The sequence below is a fragment of the Oncorhynchus mykiss genome, chromosome 28 (genome assembly GCF_057628025.1).
Source record: "Oncorhynchus mykiss isolate SJ-2025 chromosome 28, ASM5762802v1, whole genome shotgun sequence".
NCBI classification, from domain to species: Eukaryota; Metazoa; Chordata; class Actinopteri; order Salmoniformes; family Salmonidae; genus Oncorhynchus; species Oncorhynchus mykiss.
Genome location: NC_143049.1, coordinates 23,750,826 through 23,772,402, shown reverse-complemented (window position 1 = coordinate 23,772,402; position 21,577 = coordinate 23,750,826). Strand labels below are relative to the sequence as shown.

General features: G+C 42.4%; 1 protein-coding gene across 22 annotated transcripts in view; it reads right to left on the bottom strand.

The window, feature by feature from the left end:
• rasal2 (RAS protein activator like 2) overlaps window positions 1-21,577 on the bottom strand; it is an 83,499-nt gene that overhangs the window by 21,405 nt on the left and 40,517 nt on the right. For 14 of the 22 annotated variants that reach the window (XM_021589521.3, XM_090226114.1, XM_090226112.1 and 11 more), the window contains 2 exons: window positions 14,686-14,813; window positions 14,135-14,258 (listed from right to left, as the gene is read on the bottom strand). In XM_021589521.3, the coding sequence (XP_021445196.1) occupies window positions 14,135-14,258; window positions 14,686-14,813 (252 nt within the window). Of the gene's footprint in view, window positions 1-1,423; window positions 2,217-6,338; window positions 7,068-14,134; window positions 14,259-14,685; window positions 14,814-21,577 lie in introns of those variants that run through there. The other 8 variants (XM_021589526.3, XM_090226119.1, XM_090226116.1 and 5 more) reach the window with 5 other exon arrangements.

Sequence of the window (21,577 nt, the reverse complement as noted above, 5' to 3'; positions counted from 1 at the left end):
TAACAATGAGGTTTCAGCTATAAGGTCACTGATTGTGCTTCACTGTAATCCCCGTTGAACAGGCAGGATGGAATAAACAACAGGACAAAATTAATCTGTTTCTCTGTAGAAGACAGTTATTTCTGGTCCATCCTGACAAACTATGCAGTCTCTCTGTACGGCGAGGTTATGGCCATCTGTGTCAAGGATGAGGATGGACTCAACCCACATTTATTTTTCCCTCCGGTGGTCTCAGTTTACAGAGGCAGGGCAGGGCCATCAACATGGGACTCCAGCTGCAAGGCCCCAGTAAGCCTGGGCACCGGAGTGTCAGCTCAGCCAAGCCTCCTGGAGCAGTGCCCAGGCAGGTGAGGTTAGAGGCAGGAGGCTGGAGCAGTCCCTCAACTGACAAAGACCCTCTAATTTCTCATACCCGAGTCTCTGGTTACGTTCAAAATGGCATCATATGTAGTGCACTACTTTTGAGGGAATAGGGTGTCATTTGGGACACATCCCTTGACTTCCACAGCTAGTGCAGCTTTTACTGCAGCTGCATACAAGACAAATGCCTGTCAGTGCCTTACCAATGTTGCACAGAGCAAGAAAGCAAGCCACATCTTCCAAATACAGAAGTCTCAAACCATCCGTCACATTGAGATCCCTGGCTGATATCCAGAGAACGATTGATTGGAAGCTAAGTTTAGCTCCATTTTTGAGCAGATCAACCCCGTGCAACAGGAATGCTCTGTGAAAGAACAAGCCACAACCATCTGAAGTAAAATATCAAGTTTTAGCAGACCAGATAACGGGAGATAACCTCCAGACTAGAGCAACACGTGTCAGATCCCACGTTTCGATCAGGTTGTCCCTAAAGCTAGGCCTCACCGTAATCTATCCTTCATATTAAACTTTGGCACAAGTGAGACAGTATGCAGCAGTCAGCATTATTAAAAAGGCTACTTTTCAAAGTGCTATATCAAGTTCTCTCTCAGACACTGTCCTCTTGGCACCCCTGTCTGCAGCCCGGTCCGTCTAAAACGCTGCGTGCATCATAATTCAGAAGGACTGAGCTCTCTGGCTGGGGGTGGCTTGAAGGGAGAGAGAGACACCCATCAAACGTCATGCACATCCTGTATAATATAAACTATGGACACTGACGAACAGCACAAAGTAAATATGATCAAAGAAGTTAGGCAAATATTATGTTCAGTGTTTGTGAAAGACATGCTACCAAACGCATCACATGTATACAGTACAGACCCTAATGAAAAGAAGATGTGCAAGCAGCAGTCCGCACAGAGAAAACTTCACAATCTAACATAATGGCTTTTTAACGATGGTGCTCTGCACTGCGCACATGAGAATTAAGCATGGATAATCAACTTAATTTTAAACAATAGACCCTAATTAGAGAGAAAAAAAAGACAGGAGAGTGAATCAGTACCTCGGTCACAGCTGTTCCCCATCATCTGAGGAGGAGATGGACAGGGTCAGCACCCGATTGGCTAAACACCGACCATCACCATCAGCCAATGAGGCAAAGTCGTTTCCCTTTAACTGTCCATCTTCTGCAGTGCTGCGAAGCCATCCCATTGATAATCACTCTGTCTTTTGAAATAATTAGTTTTGTTCCTGCAGTCTGGAATCCCACCTATTTCTCCCTGAACTAACACTCCATTCTTCCCCTGGTCTCCCCCAGTCTCTCGTCCCACTCCGGCTATCTATCTTTCTCCCTCTCCCTCTCACTCTCTCCTCTCGGCAGCAATTCTTAACCTTCACTTCATTATTCTCTCCCTCCTTTTTGGCATGCCAGCAGCGGAAGAGATTTTACCGCATTTATTCAATCAATTTCTGTAACTGCACTCCATCGTTCCTCTTAGCAGAATAAAACAGAACTGCAAGTACTTCCCTCTTCAGTCTCTCTCTCCTCTCCTTCTCTTTTTTGCTCTTTCTGTACCATAGCATCTGCCGGTGAAGCTACTGCAGCTGAAATGCAGCCCACCTCACACACTGCTGGAACCACAGGACAAATTTAGAGCCACGCTTTAAGGCTAATTACAAAATAACTTGCTGCCTTACTCGACTGATGTAGGACACAACTCTGGGGGCTTTCTCATCGTGTATGAAAGAGAGGAAGAGAAAAGAGAGCGAGAGAGAGGAAGAGAGAGACCTAGAGAGGGACAGAGAGAGAGAGAGAGCGAGAGACAGAGCACGAGAGCGAGCGATTGGAAACCCATAGGGGGGGGATGGGTATCGGAAGCTTGCAAGATGCTATTTAGGATAATTATACTGTAGATAAGGTGTTAGGGTGTTCATTTAGTTCCCAAACCAAAAATCCATTAACCCTCAAGTATAATTTAAGCAGGAGATGGCCCTTGAGGTTAGAAGCAGATTTTTCGAGGGGGACCTGGCAAGAGGTCAGAGGAAGTAGTCAGTGTGTACACAACACAATAGCACAATACAATACACTAAAAACAATCACAATGGTCAACAAGATGATCCTCTATGAGAGCTTGAGATTGAAAAAGCGATATGCTCTCGTCTAGTTTAAAAGTATTTTGCCGCTCGTTCCAAGACGAAGAAGCATTATAGGAGGTTTGCATGTAAACAATATCACCATAATACAGCACAGATAAAAATAAATAACTGTCCCTTGGACAAGGTCTTTCCTGGCTGACGTAGAGAAACAGGTTTTATTCCTGAAATAAAAACCTAAATTAAAATTGCAGCTTTTAGGAAAAAAAATGTGTGCTGTTTGAAACTTTTCATCTATCCAGAAGATACTTACAAGAGGCCACCCTTTCAATTTGTTGACCATTTACAGTTAACATTTGCAAGTGGCTCCATGTGTTCTCTAGTTTAATGTTTGCCACAAGCTACAGTGAATCACCACTGTCTGAAAATAGAATCAGAAAATGTGAAATGTCCACTATTTAAATGCAAGCGCCAGACTTCTCCTTATGCACAGCAAAAAGAAGACTGAGTTCATGTCCATCTATAAAGTTACTATGCAGCATTCCACACAGATACAACTCCAGACCCTTGCTAAAAAGCTGTTACTTGAACAATCTCGTATTAGTCCAATAACTCGGTGGTAAGAAATCTGCAGTGGTTGGGAGACTCAACTATGAAAAACAACAACGAGCACAACACAGATTTGTGGATCAGCAATCCCCAGGGTGACAGTGTACAGTGCAGCAGTGCCTCGTCCTCTACCTCAGAGCTTTAGTACATATTCAGCTGCATAATTCAGCTAGTGAAATCCTAAATTGTTGACTATGTGCATTGTGCAGCATGTGACCCAAGTTACCCAACACTGAAAGTTACTTAAACTGCAGAATTTTCCACAGGGAATATCATTTCCATAGTCCTTATCATGCAGTAGCATTAATGGTGTGGGCGTTGCGAGGTAAGTAAAAACTTGGGGCTGGGCTAAGTTCAATAATAGCCCAAAGTGCTTGAGAAAGATGAATTATTGATGATCACCATCCATACTTCAGATATCGCAAGCACAATGAAGTGGTGAGTGACTAAAGGAGTAGCAAACAAGAATGATGTTTTCAAGACATTTGAATCTTTATCCTTTAGTTGCATCAAATATATTTTGATCTATTGAAACCATATGTTCGATAGCATGGAGGCGTACGCTACATTGTGATTTCTTACCCCATCACGTTTGGAGATGATGGAGCACGCTGAAGTAAAAACAGCATACAACTAGCCTACCATACCAGGTATTCTACATGCAAACAAGGACAATCTAGAATCACTTTTGCCTTTTAGGTTACAGTCAATGAAAGGACGGGGGGGACAGGGGGGGACGGGGATCCCAACCCCACACTCCTACTCTGAGAACCTTTTTGAACACCGGTCCAGATGATTAGGCTCGCGGCTACCTGGTATAAACGGTGTTCTGATAGAAATCTCCAAATAAGCATCACTTCTAATTACAGCGTGGGCCTAATTTCCCCGCGTGGCAGGCAATGCATTTTAACCCTGCACTTATCTTTTAACAAGATATTGATTTCAAGAAGGCCTGCACCGAATCAATTGTTTAACTGGATTTTCAGGAACGGATGCAGCAGGGGGCAAGGTGTTTCAAATGGCACCCTATTCCCTATATAATGCATTCATCTGGATGGGCCCTGGTCAAACGTAGTACACTATATAGGGAATAGGGTGCCATTTGGAATGGGACCATGTCTGCAGGCAGCACAGTTCCCCACCAGACAGTCTGCAGTCAGCTTCTGTAGACAGCCCTGAGTAGTGACCTTGACATACTGTGCTAGATAAAGGCTGTCGTGGCAAGACCGACAGTCAGTCAGCGAGGAAGGAATTGACACATCATTTGATAAAATGCCATTGCAACAACTTATGGGTAGACTGTGTTCATTCATGATATTGTTTGGATGATATTGAAAAACCTGAAATAATAACAGCACGGTCTACTGTAGAATGTTTTGGGTGATAAAAATAAAATAAAACATTTAAATATATATCAGAGATTTAAAAATCAGGCGAGTTGATGACAACGTACTATAGTACCCAAGTATAGTGTCTATAGGGTTACTTAAGAAAGGATTACAGGGGGCAGCATCCATAGAAATGCATTTCTTACATAATCCATACAGTGCAAACTAAGACTATGCGCTGGTCATCAAAACTTGTCACAACGGGGAAAAAGCTAAACAATACCAACACTTGCTACATAAAACACGCATTGTTACACAAGTGACATGGTGGTGTAGGAATGGGCGTCTATCAATGGTAAGATGTCACATGGCAATAGTGTGAAGAATGTGTGGAACATTAAAACACACCATCTGTTCATTCCCTGTCCAATCATAAACCAGAACAAACACACCTTGCCAAAACCTAGATGTACTAATACAGCGTGAAGTGCTTTATACAAAAACACTGAAATCTTCCATTAAGGTAAAGATAGGAGATAAACCACTTATGTGCCACTATTGTGAGCCACTGCCTTTGTGTCACAGAATCACAGTTTTTTCTTCAAAACACTATATCTAGAGGGAATGTATTCAGACACAGAAATTACAATTTGGAAGTTTCTGAAAATATTATTACGACCCAAAAACATGTTGAATGGGTGCATCCAATTGGATGTATCCATTGTCCAAATGTAAACAGTCTGTAACACAACAACTATTCAAGGAATCCCCATCAACCCATGGAACCAGTCTGATGTCCAAGTAACACAGCAATGCTCTTGGCTTTATCCGTAATCACTGTTAAATTTAGGGGAGGCAGGTAGCCTAGTGGTTAGAGTGTTGGGCTGAAAGGTTGCTGGATCGAAACCCCGTGCTGATAAGGTGAAAATCTGGTCGTTCTGAACTGTCAATGTAAATACGAATTTGTTCTTAACTGACTTGCCTAGTTAAATGAAAGGTTAAATCAAATAAAAATAATAAGAATGGTTTCCATGCCCTGTCTATTTTCACACGAATGCTTTGTGGCCCCTACTGACACTTCTCTGTATTGACATTTTATTTTATTTATGAATGTGAAAATACGTCCTTGTGGAAATGCCCAACTGTGGTAACAAAATACAATAAACATTGGCTGTGAGCAGAGTAATTTACAGAAATGTCATGACAGAGAATTGTTTTCCCCCATGGTGAGAATGTAAGTAAAAAGAGTTGTAACAGAGTTGACAGATTCTACGGGCTGCTATTTGACAAATATAATTCATAATGATTAGAAATAAATGATAAAATAAATAAGTGAAATAATGAAATTGTCAACAGCAAAAGCTGCAAAACGCAGCATAATATGATGCAAAATGCATCATACGGATGAGATTTAGGCATTTTGAAAAGTGACATATCTAGAAAATTGGGCAAATGGGCAAATGAAACAAACACCAAAATATAGTTTTTGGGTGGAGTTTTCCTTTAATTGTTATGCAGAAATGATTTAATATTGATATAAACATGGCTGCATTTGGGCCTTTAAGGTTGCCAGATAACCAACAATAACCTAGGTGTAGGATAATAGATCAATGAAATAATTTGACAGATGACATAACGAGAATATCACGTATTTGTCAACACGCTACAAAGTTACAACAATGTTTCTACATTGTAGCCACATGATGTTACACTGCATCTTACAAAGTATAGATACCAACAGGGGCGTAGCCTAAGCGTTTCTGACCGAACACTAGACAAATTGATTGAACATCCAAAACAAATGAATGTAGGTGTTGTTGAGTGGGCAAAAGTAACTAGTTGCGCATGGAAAAGTTGGACAGGGTCCTCCCGAGTAGTGCTGCGAGAGTTCTTACGCGATTGCTCTTTTTCTATTCTAAGTAAAACATTAAAACAACTTGAACCTACCCCATATGAATTCCATTGTTTTACAATCCAGAAATTGTTTTACAATCCATAGTTTTACAATCCATTCTGCAGAAAATATAATCAGGCAATTTCACAAGATCCTGGTGCTCGCTTAGGCTACTATCTCGTCCTTGGCTGTTAGTTCGCCTCCCTTCAAGACATGCAGGAATGCAGAAAAGCCTGAGCCCAAGCCAGTCAACCCCACACAGCCTTTCTGTTCTCTATAAGTCTTTTGAAATTAGCACAACAATAGCAGCCCTTCCATCTGAGAGCCCACATACCGTTCTCAAGACGTGTGGAACTTCCCTGCCAGAGCAAACCCTCTGCCCCCTCCGTCGCCCCAGTAAAAAGGGGGTGTGCGGCATATGATCAGAAGATTATTCACGGTAGATTGCACACATTTTGAATGTTCTCAGTCAGGAGAGTTGATGGGATCACATCACATCACAAGATCTTTGTAGATTGAATGGATATAAACTTGTCAACAAATGTATTACTCTGCCGAAATGTCACGTCAAAATGCCTCCATTCCAGCATGAAAAGCTGGAAAAGTAATTTTCTGTAAACTCACACACACACAGCCTTAAAAGCTTTGACATACCGGTAGGATTGTCAAATGCTTGCCTACCGACAGTACTTAGGCACCCCTGAACCATGTCGGCAGTCCATCTATTTTGTGATCACACAGCAAAGACCTTGAAGTCGTCAGCCACACAGCCCTGTTAAAATACTCCAAACCAGAAGGTGCCAGTAGCGTTGCTTGGCAATACATGTCCGTGTGTGTTGTTTATTCCAAGATTAGCTAGCTAGCTGTGCTAATGTTGCTATTTTGTAGAAGTCATTGGTGATACTAGCCAGATGGCCACAGCTAGATAACTACCGAGCAAGATGACAATGTTTTATTTTTATTCACTTTACATAATCCCATACTGCCAGTGCCAGCCCATAGCTAAATGTTTAGCTAGCTAATGTTACCATATAGTTAGCTAGCACAACATACTGTAGCCAGATAGCCAGCTAAGGACACTGCACTAACTCGGAAGAAAATACAGGCAGCTGTTTCATGAAAACTAGCTCATTTATTGTGGCTCATCCGTGGATGTACGGAGAAATGCCCTATTTATCCCTTTCTGTTGTCACTCCTGTTGGCTCCCCCACCTGGGGGTTCATGACTTTGGATTGGCTCAAATTCAAGTTGTTGGCTACTGTTTAGCATTACGATTCTACAAGTAGAAATGGTAGATTCGTCGCTACCGGCTTGGCACGCAGTAGCTACCGATTTAATTTTAGCAAGAGAAGGAACAGCCTCCCACTGTGATTAAGAACCTATCGGCAGTCTATCGGCAGTGAGATTCTCTGTGTTTAATGCTTTAAATATCAGTAATCTTCGTGACGCAACAACCTAAGGTTTCTGCTGACTTTATTAACCTCGTAACTACAAGGTCATAGGTGGAGTACCAAAAATAAATAAAATATAAATTTAAAAAAAAGTGGAAACGCTTTAATTCAAATACTCTTATATACACAAACAACAAAAAGGTGAGAATGCTTCCCATGCAGTGTTTAAAAACCTGTAGATGATTTGATGTTAACACAGGGAAGTACCAGCAATGATACTAACTTTTCTCTAACAATGCAATTCAGTATCATGTGTCACAAAACCTAGTCATTAAACACTGCCAATGGTGGCGGAATAGAACAACATGGTGGAAAAGTATTTCAAGGGTGTGAATGTATGTGACCCCTATTAAGTCTCTTGTAAAAACTAAACAACAAAATAGGCTATGTCCCTAGGAATCTAAAAAGAGATGAAAAGTGTGATAAATTAGACAGACACAGAGAAAGACAGACACACACAGCCTTCGAAAAGTATTCAGATCCCTAGACTTCATCCACATTTTGTTACATTACAGCCTTATTATAAAATGGATTATATATATATACACATAAAAATCCTGAGCAATCTACACACATTAATACATTTGTAAAAGTTTCTAAAAACCTGTTTTCGCTTCGTCATTATAGAGTAAAAATAAAAAAACAAATATTCAGCCCTTTTGCTATGAGAGTCGAAATTGAGATCAGGTGCATCCTGTTTCCATTGATCATCCTTGAGGTGTTTCTACAAATTGATTGAAGTCCACCTGTGGTAAATTCAATTGTTTTGACATGATTTGGAAAGGCACACACCTGTCTATATAAGGTCCCACAGTTGACAGTGCATGTCAGAGCAAAAACCAAGCCATGAGATCGAAGGAATTGTCCGTAGAGTTCTGAGACAGGGTTGTGTCGAGGCACAGATCTGGGGAAGGGTACCAAAACATTTCTGGGGCATTGAAGGTCGCCTCAATCATTCATAAAATGGCTAAACTGAGCAATTGGGGGAGAAGGGCCTTGGTCAGGGAGGTGACAAAGAACCTGATGGTCAATCTGACAGAGTTCCTCTGAGGAGATCTTCCAGAAGGACAACCATCTCTGCAGCACTCCACCAATCTGGCCTTTATGGTAGATTCGCGAGACGGAAACCACTCCTCAGTAAAAAGGCACATGACAGCCCGCTTGGCATTTGCGAAAAGGCACCTAAAGACTCTCAGACCATGCTCCAGAGCGCTCAGGACGTCAGACTGGGGCGAAGGTTCACCATCCAACAAGACAACGACCCGAAGCACACAGCCAAGACAATGAAGGAGTGGTTTCGGGACAAGTCTCTGGATGTCCTTGAGTGGCCCAGCCAGGACCTGGACTTGAACCTGATCGAACATCTCTGCAGAGACCTGAAAATAGCTGTGCAGCAACGCTCCCCATTCAACCTGACAGAGCTTAAGAAGATCTGCAGAGAAGAATGGGAGAAACTCCCCAAATACAGGTGTGCCAAGCGTCATACCAAAGAATAATCAATGCTGCAATACTTAAATAAAATGTAATATTTCAGTTAGCAAACATTTCTAAAAAGCTGTTTTTGCGCTGTCATTGTGGGGTTTTGTGTGTAGATTGATGAGGTAAAAAAACGATTTAATCAATTTTAGAATAAGGCTGTAACATAAAATGTGGAAAAAGTCAAGGGGTCTGAATACTTTCTGAAGGAACTGTATATATTACATATACACACATTGAACCAAAATATAAACACAACAAGTAAATTGTTGGTCCCATGTTTCATGAGCTGAAAATAAATGACCACAGAAATATTACATACACACAAAAAACTTCCTCTCCAATTTTGAACACAAATTTGTTAATATCCCTGTCAGTTAGCGTTTCTCCTTTGCTAAGATAAACCATCCACCTGACAGGTGTGGCATGTCAAGAAGCAGATTAAACAGCATGATCTTTACACAGGTGCACCTTGTGCTGGGGACATTAAAATACACTCTAAAATGTGTAATTTTGTCACAACACAATGCCACAAAGTTGTAGGGAACATTTCCATACCATAAACAGTCTCCAACGTCTTTTTAGAGAATTTGGCAGTACAATGAACCGGCCACACAACCGCAAACCTTTTTTATTGTAATCGTGTGGGCAAGCTGGTTTCTGATGTCAATGTTGTGAACAGAGGGCCCCATGATGCTGGTGGGGTAATGGTACGGGCAGGCATAAGCTATAGACAACAAAAATTGCATTTTATCATGGCAATTTGAATGCACAGAGATACAGCGTCAAGAGGCCCATTGTTATGCCATTGATCTGCTGCCATCACCTCATGTTTCAGCATGATAATGCACAGCCCCATGTCGCAAGGATCTGTACACAATTCTTGGAAGATGAAAATGTCCCAGTTCGTCCATGGCCTGAATATTCACCAGACATGTAAGCCATTGAGGATGCTCTGGATCGAGGTGCACAACAGCGTCTTCCAGTACCCGCAAATATCCAGCAACTTCGAACAGCCATTGAAGTGTGTGAAAACATTCCACAGGTCACAATCAACAGCCTGAAGGAGATTTGTCGTGGTAAAAACAGGTTTTCAAAGCCATGCTCCTGCTATTTATGTGACCAACAGATTCATATCTGTATTCCCAGCTATGTGAAATCCATAGATTAGGGCCTAATGAATTTATACCAATTGAATGATTTCCTTATATGAACTGTAACTCAGTAAAACTGTAAAATAAAAATAACATCAAATTGATCAGAAACGCAGTGGAGGCATTGTTAAAGTTGTAAATGACTACTGTAGCTGGAAACTGAATTATTTTAATGGAATGTCTACATAAGCAAACAGAGGCCCATTATCAGCAACCATCACTCCTGTGTTCCAGTGGCACGTTGTGTTAGCTAATCCAAGTTTATCATTTTAAAAGGCTAATTGATCATTAGAAAACCATTTTACATTTATGTTAGCACATCTGAAAACTGTGATTAAAGCAACAATAAAACGGGCCTTTTTTAGACCAGTTGAGTATCTGGAGCATCAGCATTTGTGGGTTCGAATACAGGCTCAAAATGGCCAGAAACAAAGCACTTTCTTCTGAAACTCATCAGTCTATTCTCGTTCTGAGAAATGAAGTCTAATCCATGCAACAAATTGCCAAGAAACTAAAGATCTGGTGCAACGCTGTGTACCTCTCCCTTCACAGAGCAGTGCAAACTGGCCTAACCAGAATATAAACAGTGGGAGGCCCCGGTGCACAACTGAGCAAGAGGACAAGTACATTAGTGTTTAGTTTGAGATAGACGCTTCAAGTTCTCAACTGGTAGTTTCATGAAATAGTACCCGCAAAACACCAGTCTCAAACTCAACAGTGAAGAGGCGACTACGGGATGCTGGCCTTCTAGGCAGAGTTCCTCTGTCAGTGTCTGTGAGATACAGCCTTTTCTTTAAGGGGTTTGAATACATTCCAAATGCACCGTATACTACACGACCAAAGGTGCCCACTTGTCGAACATCTCATTCCAAACTCATGGGCATCAACATGGAGTTGGTCCCCCTTATGCTGCTATAACAACTCTTCTGGGAAGGCTTTCAACTAGATGTTGGAACATTACTGTGGGGACTTGCTTCCATTTAGCCAGAAGAGCATTAGTGAGGTCGGGCACTGATGGTGGACAATTAGGCCTGGCTTGCAGTCAGCATTCCAATTCAACCTAAATGTGTTCAATGGGGTTACGGTCAGTTAAGGACTGTGCAGGCCAGTCAAGTTCTTCCACACCGATCTTGACAAACCACTTCTGTACAGACCTTGCTTTGTTTACAGGGGCATTGTCATGTTGAAACAGGAAAGGTCCTTACCCAAACTGCTGCCACAAAGTTGGAAGCACAGAATCGTCTGGAATGTATGTTGTATAGTTAAGATGTCCCTTCACTGAAACTAAGGGGCCTAGCCCGAACCATGAAAATCCACCCAGACCATTATTCCTCCTCCACAAAACTTTACAGTTGGCGTTCTCCTGGCATCCGCCAAACCCAGATTCAACCATCAGACAGCCAGATGGTGAAGTGTGATTCATCACTCCAGAGAATGCATTTCCACTGCTTCAGTCCAATGGCAGCGAGGTTCACACCACTCCAGCCGATGCTTGGCATTGCACATGGTGATCTTAGGCTTGTGTGTGGCTGCTCGGCCATGGAAACCCATCTCATGAAGCTCCCGACGAACAGTTGTTGTGCTGAAGTTGCTTCCAGAGGCAGTTTGGAACTCGGTAGTGAGTGCTGCAACTGAGGACTGATTTTTACGCGCTACGTGCTACAGCACTCGGCGGTCCCGTTGTGTGGCCTACCATGTCGCGGCTGAGCCGTTGTTGCTCCTATACATTTCCACTTCACAATAACAGCACTTAAAAGGTTACTGAAACATCTAGCAGGGCAGAAATTTGACGAACTGACTTGTTGGAAAGCTGTTATCCTATGACAGTGTCACATTGAAAGTCACTGAGCTCTTCATTACAGGCCATTCTACAGCCAATGTATTTCTATGCCGATTGCATGGCTGTGTGCTCGATATTATACACGTGTCAGCAATGGAAAAAAATTATAGCCGAATCCACTAATTTGAAGGGGTCTCCACATACTTATATTATATAAATCTCTATTACGTTTATCTCTCGCAACACCATACTTTGTAAACAAAGTGAAATAATGGACAATATCTAAGAAGGAAGGCTTTCTATTGATCTCAAAGTTTCCTCCTCTTTTTTTTTTTGTTTGCTTTATATGTCAATCAAAATGATTGTTGAATGCCCATAGAATCCTAGCATTGGCCTGGAACCTAGCATTGGGGGCACTTTTGTCAAAGCAAACTATAGATTAACATATAAATAACCCTCTCTCCCCCATTTTAGGGCAGGACAGAGAACATTAAGAGGGTCATGAGAATGACTAACTCCCACAGTTACAGGGCCGGTGTCTCAAATGGCACCCTATTCCTTTATATACTGAATACTTTTGACCAGGGCTCTGGTCAAAAGTAGTGCACTATATAGGGGATAGTGTGCCATTTGGGAGGCAACCCATGTCCGTCCTCATTCCTCTACCCATCAGCTGCTGTCACAATACAACCAGCCCAATGACCCCTTCCCTATTCCTACTGACCCCCCAGCCCAGCACCCCTCCAGCTAGCAGCTGCACCCCCGCAGATTCCCTCAGTGAATGCCCTGGCTGGGAAAAGCCCACGTCAAGGCACTGGGGTCAGTCATGCTACTCAGACCACGTGAGATGGATGGATAGAGGTTAGACACTGGGTGCTTTGTCTCCGTCTATACATTCTCTAAGACACCTACACCACAGAACATCTCCCGTCCTACGGACGCCAGCAGTAGAACATCTCCACTAACCGGCCTAAATGAAACGAAACCCTCAGGAAAACCGATACAAGACATTTAACATAGTTGTCAGTCCTTTCTGTTATTACTGCAAGGTTACCCTATGCTAATAACTTGTCATTTTGTTCCCTTTGGGAGCTTACAGCTGTTTGTCACAGACCAGGCTGGAAGAGGGCAGCAGCAGTCCACAGACTCATCATCAGATAATTAAGATATTTCAGTTGATAATAACACTCCCTACTGCAGCTATGTCATATTTTCTAAAAAGCTCTGCCGCGGTTATGTAACGGACGCTGCTTGCAGTTCTTTTTAATCCACCGATGCCTGTGATATTGTTCTTCATACTTGCAGACTACTCCTTTGTCGCAGAGTGTGTAATACGAACTCAAGGAGGGATACGGAGATGGAGATCAAATCACCACCATCACCCATATCAGGAATTTCAACGTTTCTCTATGGTCCTGAGCCATTGTGTAGACAAGTTTAATTCTTGTTGCACCAGTTAGTAATGTTCAGATGAGTCTGTATGCATTTAAAAACCTACAAGAAGTCCTCAAACACAAGCGAATACTGCAGGTAGCCTAGTGGTTAGAGCGTTGGACTAGTAAACCGTAAGGTTGCAAGATCGAATCCCCGAGCCGACAAGGTACAAAGCTGTCGTTCTGCCCGTGAACAAGGCAGTTAACCCACTGTTCCTAGGCCTTCATTGAAAATAAGAATTGGTTCTTAAATGACTTGCCTAGTTAAATAAAGGTAACACTTTGTTTTTGCATTATTTAAACCAAATTGAACATGTTTCATTATTTATTTGAGGCTAAATTGATGTATTATATTAAGTTAAAATAAGTGTTCATTCAGTATTGTTGTAATTGTCATTATTACAAATAAATAAATAATACATCAAAAATAAAAAGAAACACTAAGGTGCCATGTGGGAGACAGCCAAAGTTTCCCTGTCCCATTAGTCAGTGAATTGTGTAACAGATCGGTAACTGCAGAGGCTCCTCTCCTTTCTAGTCTGTGGTGTGTCTTACCTAGCATGGGGGCGCCCTCTGCCTGGAACTCAGGGAACTGTCCCTCTGAAGGGACACTGACTGTCCTACGTAGGCTCCTGCCCTTCGATGACTCTGTAGGACCATCAACCACCTCACCTGGCATCTGAGAATCACAAAGAGGGGGAGACGGGAGGCACTGTTAGTAGGGTCCGTGCTTTCCGGGATCCTTGGGACATCCCTACCCCATTGAAGTTGACATTTAAAATAGCTAAGGGTTAGGGTTATGGGCAGGGGCATCCCAATGATTCCAAATAGCACTCACCCTATTAATAAGGCATCATCAGCAAATAATGTTTTCTATAGTATGTATACTGAAACCGTAATCGTTTTCACAGTAGCTTAGGAACTTTATCAACCAGGGAAATATAGGACATTTAGGTCTGATCTTTAATTAATAATTTTTTCTGCACACACAGAAGCCGGGATTGATTTTTAGAGATGCAAGGTGGAGCACCCTACAATGCACACCTTCCTTTGTCCCTGAAAGTGTGTGTGTGCGTAGGGGTAGTATTAGGAGGAACTTCACTCACCTCTTCCTCCTTGTTGAGCAGGATGAGCTGGCTATCAGTCAGGATGCAGTACTTCCTCTCCCACATACTGGTCTCGGAGTAGGGTGACTGGCCGCAGGAAAAGCGGTGTGTGGGTGGTCCCTTCACATCTGTAGGGGACAAGAGAGACACTTCAGAAGGACGAAGCAGGACAGAAGATCCCGCGGTAAATTAGGAAAATCTGTTAAACAAGGAAGAGGTTATATTGAACATTTCTCTTAACTCTTGAAACTTTATACACCACCTTTTGTATGCAATGAGAGGAAGCCATAGGGAAGTGAACTGATTTTTGCTTAGGCCTCATTATGACTGATACAAGTCAGCTGCCTAACCAAACACAGATCCTCACGAGACACAGCTGTATTGTTGATCCCACTGACACAGAGAGGAATCAGTTTTAGGTAGGAAAATGAATTAACATCAACTCTGTTGAGCCCAGAGAAAATAAGGTGAAGTCAACACAGCTCGTCTGTAGAGGGCAGAGTTGTCCTCTGCTAAGCACCAAACAATGGATTTTCACTCCAATGCATGTTATTGAAAATATCTTCAATTATATCAGATTTGGTTTGTAAATATTGAATTAGAATAAAAGGGGGAGAAAATATGATTAAAAACAACTACGCCTACATTATCCACTGACATGCAAAACTGGGGAAGGTGAATCCCTTACCTTGTCATAAAACAAAGCCTACTATAACTAAATTACATAACAAATATTGCTTTTAAAAAACAAACACCAGTGATGTATGTGGCATTTAATTCCCTTGCCCAATAAATAATCATCACATTGAAACCAAGCATGATAGCCTACCTAATCTAGCAAAAATAATTATATAAAAGTATGTAACAATACAAAGTGCACTGCCTTGTGTCCATTAAACTGCCTCACTGCTCCTCCAGGATGTCTGGTGCAGGATGTGACCTTTTCCTACTGGTGAGATGCTTCCGTCCCAAATGGCACATTATTTGCTATATAGTGCACTACTTTTAACTAGGGTCCATGGTGAACTATATAGTGAACAGGGTACAGAGTAGTTAGGAAGAAAGCAGATTGCATAGGTGATTAAAAATGGATGTCTGGGTGGTGCATTGGTACAGAGTAGTTAGGAAGAAAGCAGATCGCATAGGTCATGCCCACATGTCACTGAGCATTAGTGGAAAGTGCTATAGGGGCCCTTCAGGCTTAATCAATCTCCATGGACTAACAAGGTTGAGTCCAAAGGAGGCACTATTCCCAGAGGTTTATTTACTATGCCGAAAGCAAGTCAGTCAATGATCGGGGTCCCAAATGGCACCCTATGCTGTTTCACAATCAATGTATTCATTGTTTATGTACAACATATGGGTAGCTGAGCTCCAGTAAGAAACTGTGTGCCAGTTGGCTAATTGACTGGGGAGTGAGTGAGTGAACAGCTCAGCTCCTTCTGAATCCCTCCAATTTCCCATACAAAGATTACAGGAGGCAGGAACAAAATTATCCGGTGCAATGTATTACTCATCATTTCCAACACTGAAATACAGGGACTTAAAGTTCTTTTGAAAAAGAGAATCAACTAAGCTTGAGTGTCATCACTGGAGCGTCTATCATTAATCGTCAATGCTGAGAAGAATATAACTTTTTCCCATCCCGTGATAGCACTGTACTGTGGAATGGTAGACTACACAGAGATGTAGGTGCAGAGTTAACAGATATATTTCTGGATGCATGTGAAATAACATACCACAAAGCTTCACTGCCTAAACACCCAAGAGAACGGAACCTTCTCACACCTGCTACTGTTCAAATGTAGCTAGCTACCATGTGAAATTTCCACATTTCTCAGGGGAATTCAAGGCCACAAAATGGACTCTCCGAAGTAGGTGTAAAAATGTAATTGGAGTTTGTCTGTGTTTCTGAGAAATCCCAACGACCGCGTCCACAGAAACCCATACGTCTATCACTAACTAATTACCAACAGTGTCTATTGAAGAGGAACAGGAACGATGTGTATACCTCCATCTGAACAGATGACTTCAAATCTGTGCAGAAAAAATACTAAGGAAGATGAGACCATTTAGGCTAGTCAGAAGGCTGCTTTTACATGTTCATCTGGTCTCAGGGAGGGTACGCCACTGACTATTCCCCTTACATAACTTCTCCATGCTCAGCTGCAGAAGCTCGTTTGTCTGGTTGGTTTAAGAACATTTGCTATCTAACCGTCATCATCCCATTCTCAGGACTGAGGTTGTTGAAAAGAGGCAGGGCAGATCCTTCAGAGACAACTCAAACATGTCTAATTTGATGAGCTTTCATTTGTACTCATATAGCTGTAGAATACCCAAGAAATATGCATGAATTACAACACCAGTCAAACTGTAGGCTAGCAAAGACAGATTTCAATTAAATGAAAAGGACCGGTTTCGCAGACAACTACAGATTAGGCACTAAACCTAGTTCTGGACTAAAAAGCCAATTCAATGAAGAATCTCCCCAGCATTCTTTTTAGTCCAGGACTAGTCTAATCTGTGTGCAGGAACAAGGCCAGAAGGCTTTAAAGCATTTGGGGTTTTATGAGGTGATTCGGACCTTGCACTTTTGTTGGGTGCAACAAAGCAGTTTATTCAATGACAGGACAGGAAACACTATGTCCCCCTCACTTAACATTCCCCCTGGAAACAGACAGAGGGCTTAAGGTCCTAAATCGGCCTCGGACACTTTGACAACTACAGTTGTTAGAGCACTGAAAAGCATTAAAGGTCAAAGCCCCTGATTGTGTGTGTGTGGGTGGGGGGGTGGACACACCAGCCACAGTAGGCGGCTCCAAAGCTTGAGGCGCTCTGCGCCAAATAATATGAGCCATGGTGAGCATGCCTCAGTCTGTGTGAATCACATTTCGCATAATGCAGCACTCCGCTACCACACAAAGCTGGGATTGCTGCTTGGGCTGTGAGAGAGTCAGGAGAAAAGAGACATGGGGATAATGAATCAGAACAGCGCCACAGCTATAGGGAGGGAATCCTTTAGGTTATTGAGTAATGAGGCTGTCACTGTGTGGGTGTCCTGGAGTTGAGTCCCCACACGGTCGTATGCTTGTTTTGTGGCATATGGGTCTAAAAACAATTAGCAGTGATGTCTTGCCAGCTGGAAGCTAAAGAACTCTGCCAGTTTGTGACCCGGCAGGGGTCAAAGCAAAGCACACAAATAGCAGCTACAGTGAGAGAAACGACGTGCCCGTGTGTCTACTATACAGGTGTGAAAGACAGAAAGAGAACTAAATATGTGACTGGAACTAAGGCAACTGGCACTTCTGGCATCTATGAATACTCTGGTCAGGCATCAGCCAGGCAGAGATGTCCAGCAGCAGGCCCTGACCAGGCCCGTTCCACATGGCCAGGGAAAAATCCAACCCTCCAGAAGCCTGTCTGGAATGTCTGGGAGCCAGGGTGAGGTTCTGCCACCTGTCCTGGATGGGGTTTCAGGGGCATGCTTTGGTTGCTAATCACTGCCAATATAGAATAGGTCCTCCTCCTAAAACACACACACACACGCACACACACACACACGCCTATTGTAATGCAGTCATCATTACAAATATATGTATATAGGATCTTCAACTTCTACTACCAGGCTCAAAACTAGAGAATTCACTTATTTTTTTCCCCAAGAGAAAAGCTCAAGGGTAAATATGGTTCCTCAAAGAAAATAAAGTCCTTTCGGTTTTGATCTTAGCAGAAGTAGACTATAAGCCTATTGAATTTGCTTACTGTTGTGTGAAGTAGCAGCTCTTTGGCAATCTTAAATACGGTGATGATGTGAATATTCTGCCTAATTACCACAGTGCTTACGCAGTGTTCTTTTCTTTCTGAGGGGGGAAACTTGACATTTATCACTTGTTCAAAGAAGTCAATAAAACAACGTCCTTTATTTCAAGGATGAATCACCACTTTGAATAGCATAACAATTATAACATTGGACACAAAACTACATTTTAGACTGCAACTTCAATTTCCTTTACTTAATTCCCCCTGTGTTTGCCAGTTGCGTCCACACCCAGAGCCTCTGCTGCATAGTACAACAGAGGATGTTTTGTGTCCGGCAACAAGTCTTTACCTCAAGCCCTACACAGACACATAGAACAACCTATACCTGTTCGTAAGCACTAGCCAGGTCACCATGGTAACCCGTACATACAAGCAGCTCCTCCAATGGACAATAGCCTGACATCCTTTATCCAGAAACCCTGGCCAACAGGTGGGGAAGGAAAGAACTGAGGTAAAAGACAAACCAGACACAGACAGAGAGGGGTGTGATACTGAAACTGACCTACTGAACTGTACACTGTCTGTCACTATTGAAAAAAACTTCACCACATCAAAATTGGGATATAACAATTAGGCTTTGGAGATATACCGTATACAGGGTTATTTCAAAATACAGACAGTATGATTTTCAATACCATTTAAAAATATATATATTATAATTATGCGGGGGTGCGTGCTACGCCATTGCTTATAGGTTAAGTATAGCTATAGGAAATCTAAGATGTGTCATGAATTATATCCAGCTCGGGGCTCCAGATATGCATGTGGCTTGGTAACTTGTTAGCGAAGAGACTAGATGTCAAGATCAAGCTTCTTGGTTACAACAGATACATTCAATCCCCTCCTGGATCAAGATGTTTTTTTGTGCGTCCCTTGTGCGCACATATGTGGTAATACCGTATACCCCGGTAACGGACAGAAACAGTATGACGGTATGAAAATTGGGATATCTCCCAACCCTAATAACAATAGGTGTATTTTTTTTTAATATATATTTTTTTACCTTTATTTAACTAGGCAAGTCCGTTAAGAACAAATTCTTATTTACAATGATGGCCTAGGAATAGTGGGTTAACTGGGGGGGGCAGAACGACAGATTTTTACCTTGTCAACTCGGGGATTCGAACTTGCAACCTTTCGGTTACTGGCCCAACACTCTAACCACTAGGCTACCTGCCGCCCATTCTCCTCCTTAACTACCTAGGCTGAAACAGAGACCTGTGTGTCCCAGAGGACAACAGCTAACTATTCAACAGCATCGCAAATTAGCAACCTTAATTGGCAGCTGGGGATTTAGGGGCTGAGCCTGACTGTCAAAAGAAGGAAATTACTGCAATTAACTGATTTGGAGCATGATTGGAGCTCTGTCTTTATCAAATTGTGTGGCATTCCAGCTGTAAACCATGTGGGACAACAGAGAGGAGGTGACTCAGGGGGTTTTGTTACACTTTCTTAGTATGGAGGGCCATCCGGAATCACAGTAAGGTGTTCTATCTCCCTCAGAGCAGCTGCTCCCTGAAGGGGGTAGGAAAACACTATACAAACGAGGGCTCTTAAATGGCACCCTATTCACTCTGGTCAAAAGTAGTGGACTATATAGGGAATAGGGTGGCATTTGGGACACAACCCTTTACACTGCTGGTTTTCCCCAAAAAGAATAGGATAAGGCAGCATGGGCCATAAATATCAATCATGCTTTATCTCTACAGCTCAGGTTACAGCAGACAGCAGCCTGGTTAACACAAGGCGAGAATAGCTACTAGCTTCATGCAAATCATTTCCTTTTGGAGGACACAAGTAATTCAAGACTGAGCTTCGTGGCCTTTGTTCTTGCCACAAATCCAACACTCCGTCACAGTCACTCAAAGATAAGTAGAACCCAGTGCTAATCATCTATTACTTTGCAATAGTGCAGTTTTGGGTCACTTAGAAATGTCCTGGTCTTTGAAAGAACAGGCTCCCATTAACATCAACGGGGCTGTAGTGGAGTGGGTCGAGAGTTACAAGTTCCTTGGTGTCCACATCACCAAAGAAATATCATGGTCCAAACATATCAAGACAGTCATGAAGAGGGCACAACAAAACCTTTTCCCCCTGAGGAGACTGAAAAAATTTGGCATGGGTCCCCAGATCCTCAAAAGGTTCTACAGCTGCACCATCGAGAGCATCCTGAATGGTTGCATCACCGCCTGGTATGGCAACCGCTCAGCATCTGACCCTAAGGCGCTACAGAGGGTAGTGCGAACGGCCCAGTACATCACTGGGGCCAAGCTTCCTGCTATCCAGGACCTATATAATAGGCGGTGTCAGAGGAAAGCCCATAGAATTGTCAGAGACTCCAGTCACCCAAGTTATAGACTGTTTTCTCTGTCTAGGACCAATTGGCTCCTCAACAGCATCTACCCCCAAGCCATAAGACTGCTGAACAATTCATAAAAATCGCCACCGGACAATTTATATTGACCACCCCTCCTTGTACACTGCTGCTACTCGCTGTTTGTTTGTACACCTATATGTACAGATTACATCAACTAGCCTGAACCCCTGCACACTGACTCGGTACCGGTGCTCCCTGTATATAGCATCGTTATTGTTATTCTTAATTGTGTTACTTTTTATTATTACTTTTTATTTTAGTCTACTAAGTAAATATTTTCTTCTTTTTGAACTGTCACTGTTGGTTAAGGGCTTGTAAGTAAGCATTTCATGGTAAAGTCTACACTTGTTGTATTCGGCGCATGTGGCAAATAAAGTTTGATTTGATCAGAAATACAGTGTAGACATTAGTCATTGCAACATTAACAATGTGGGTGGAAACAGCTGATTTTTAATGGAATATCTACATAGGCCCATAATCAGCAACCATCACTCCTGTGTTCCAATGGCACGTTGTGTTAGCTAACCCAAGTTTATAATTTTAAAAAGGTTAATTGATTATTAGAAATTCCATTTTCAATTATGTTAGCACAGCTGAAAACTGTTCTGATTTTAAAGAAGCAATTCTTTAGACTAGTTGAGTATCTGGAGCATCAGCATCTGTGGGTTCGATTACAGGCTCAAAATGGCCAGAAAC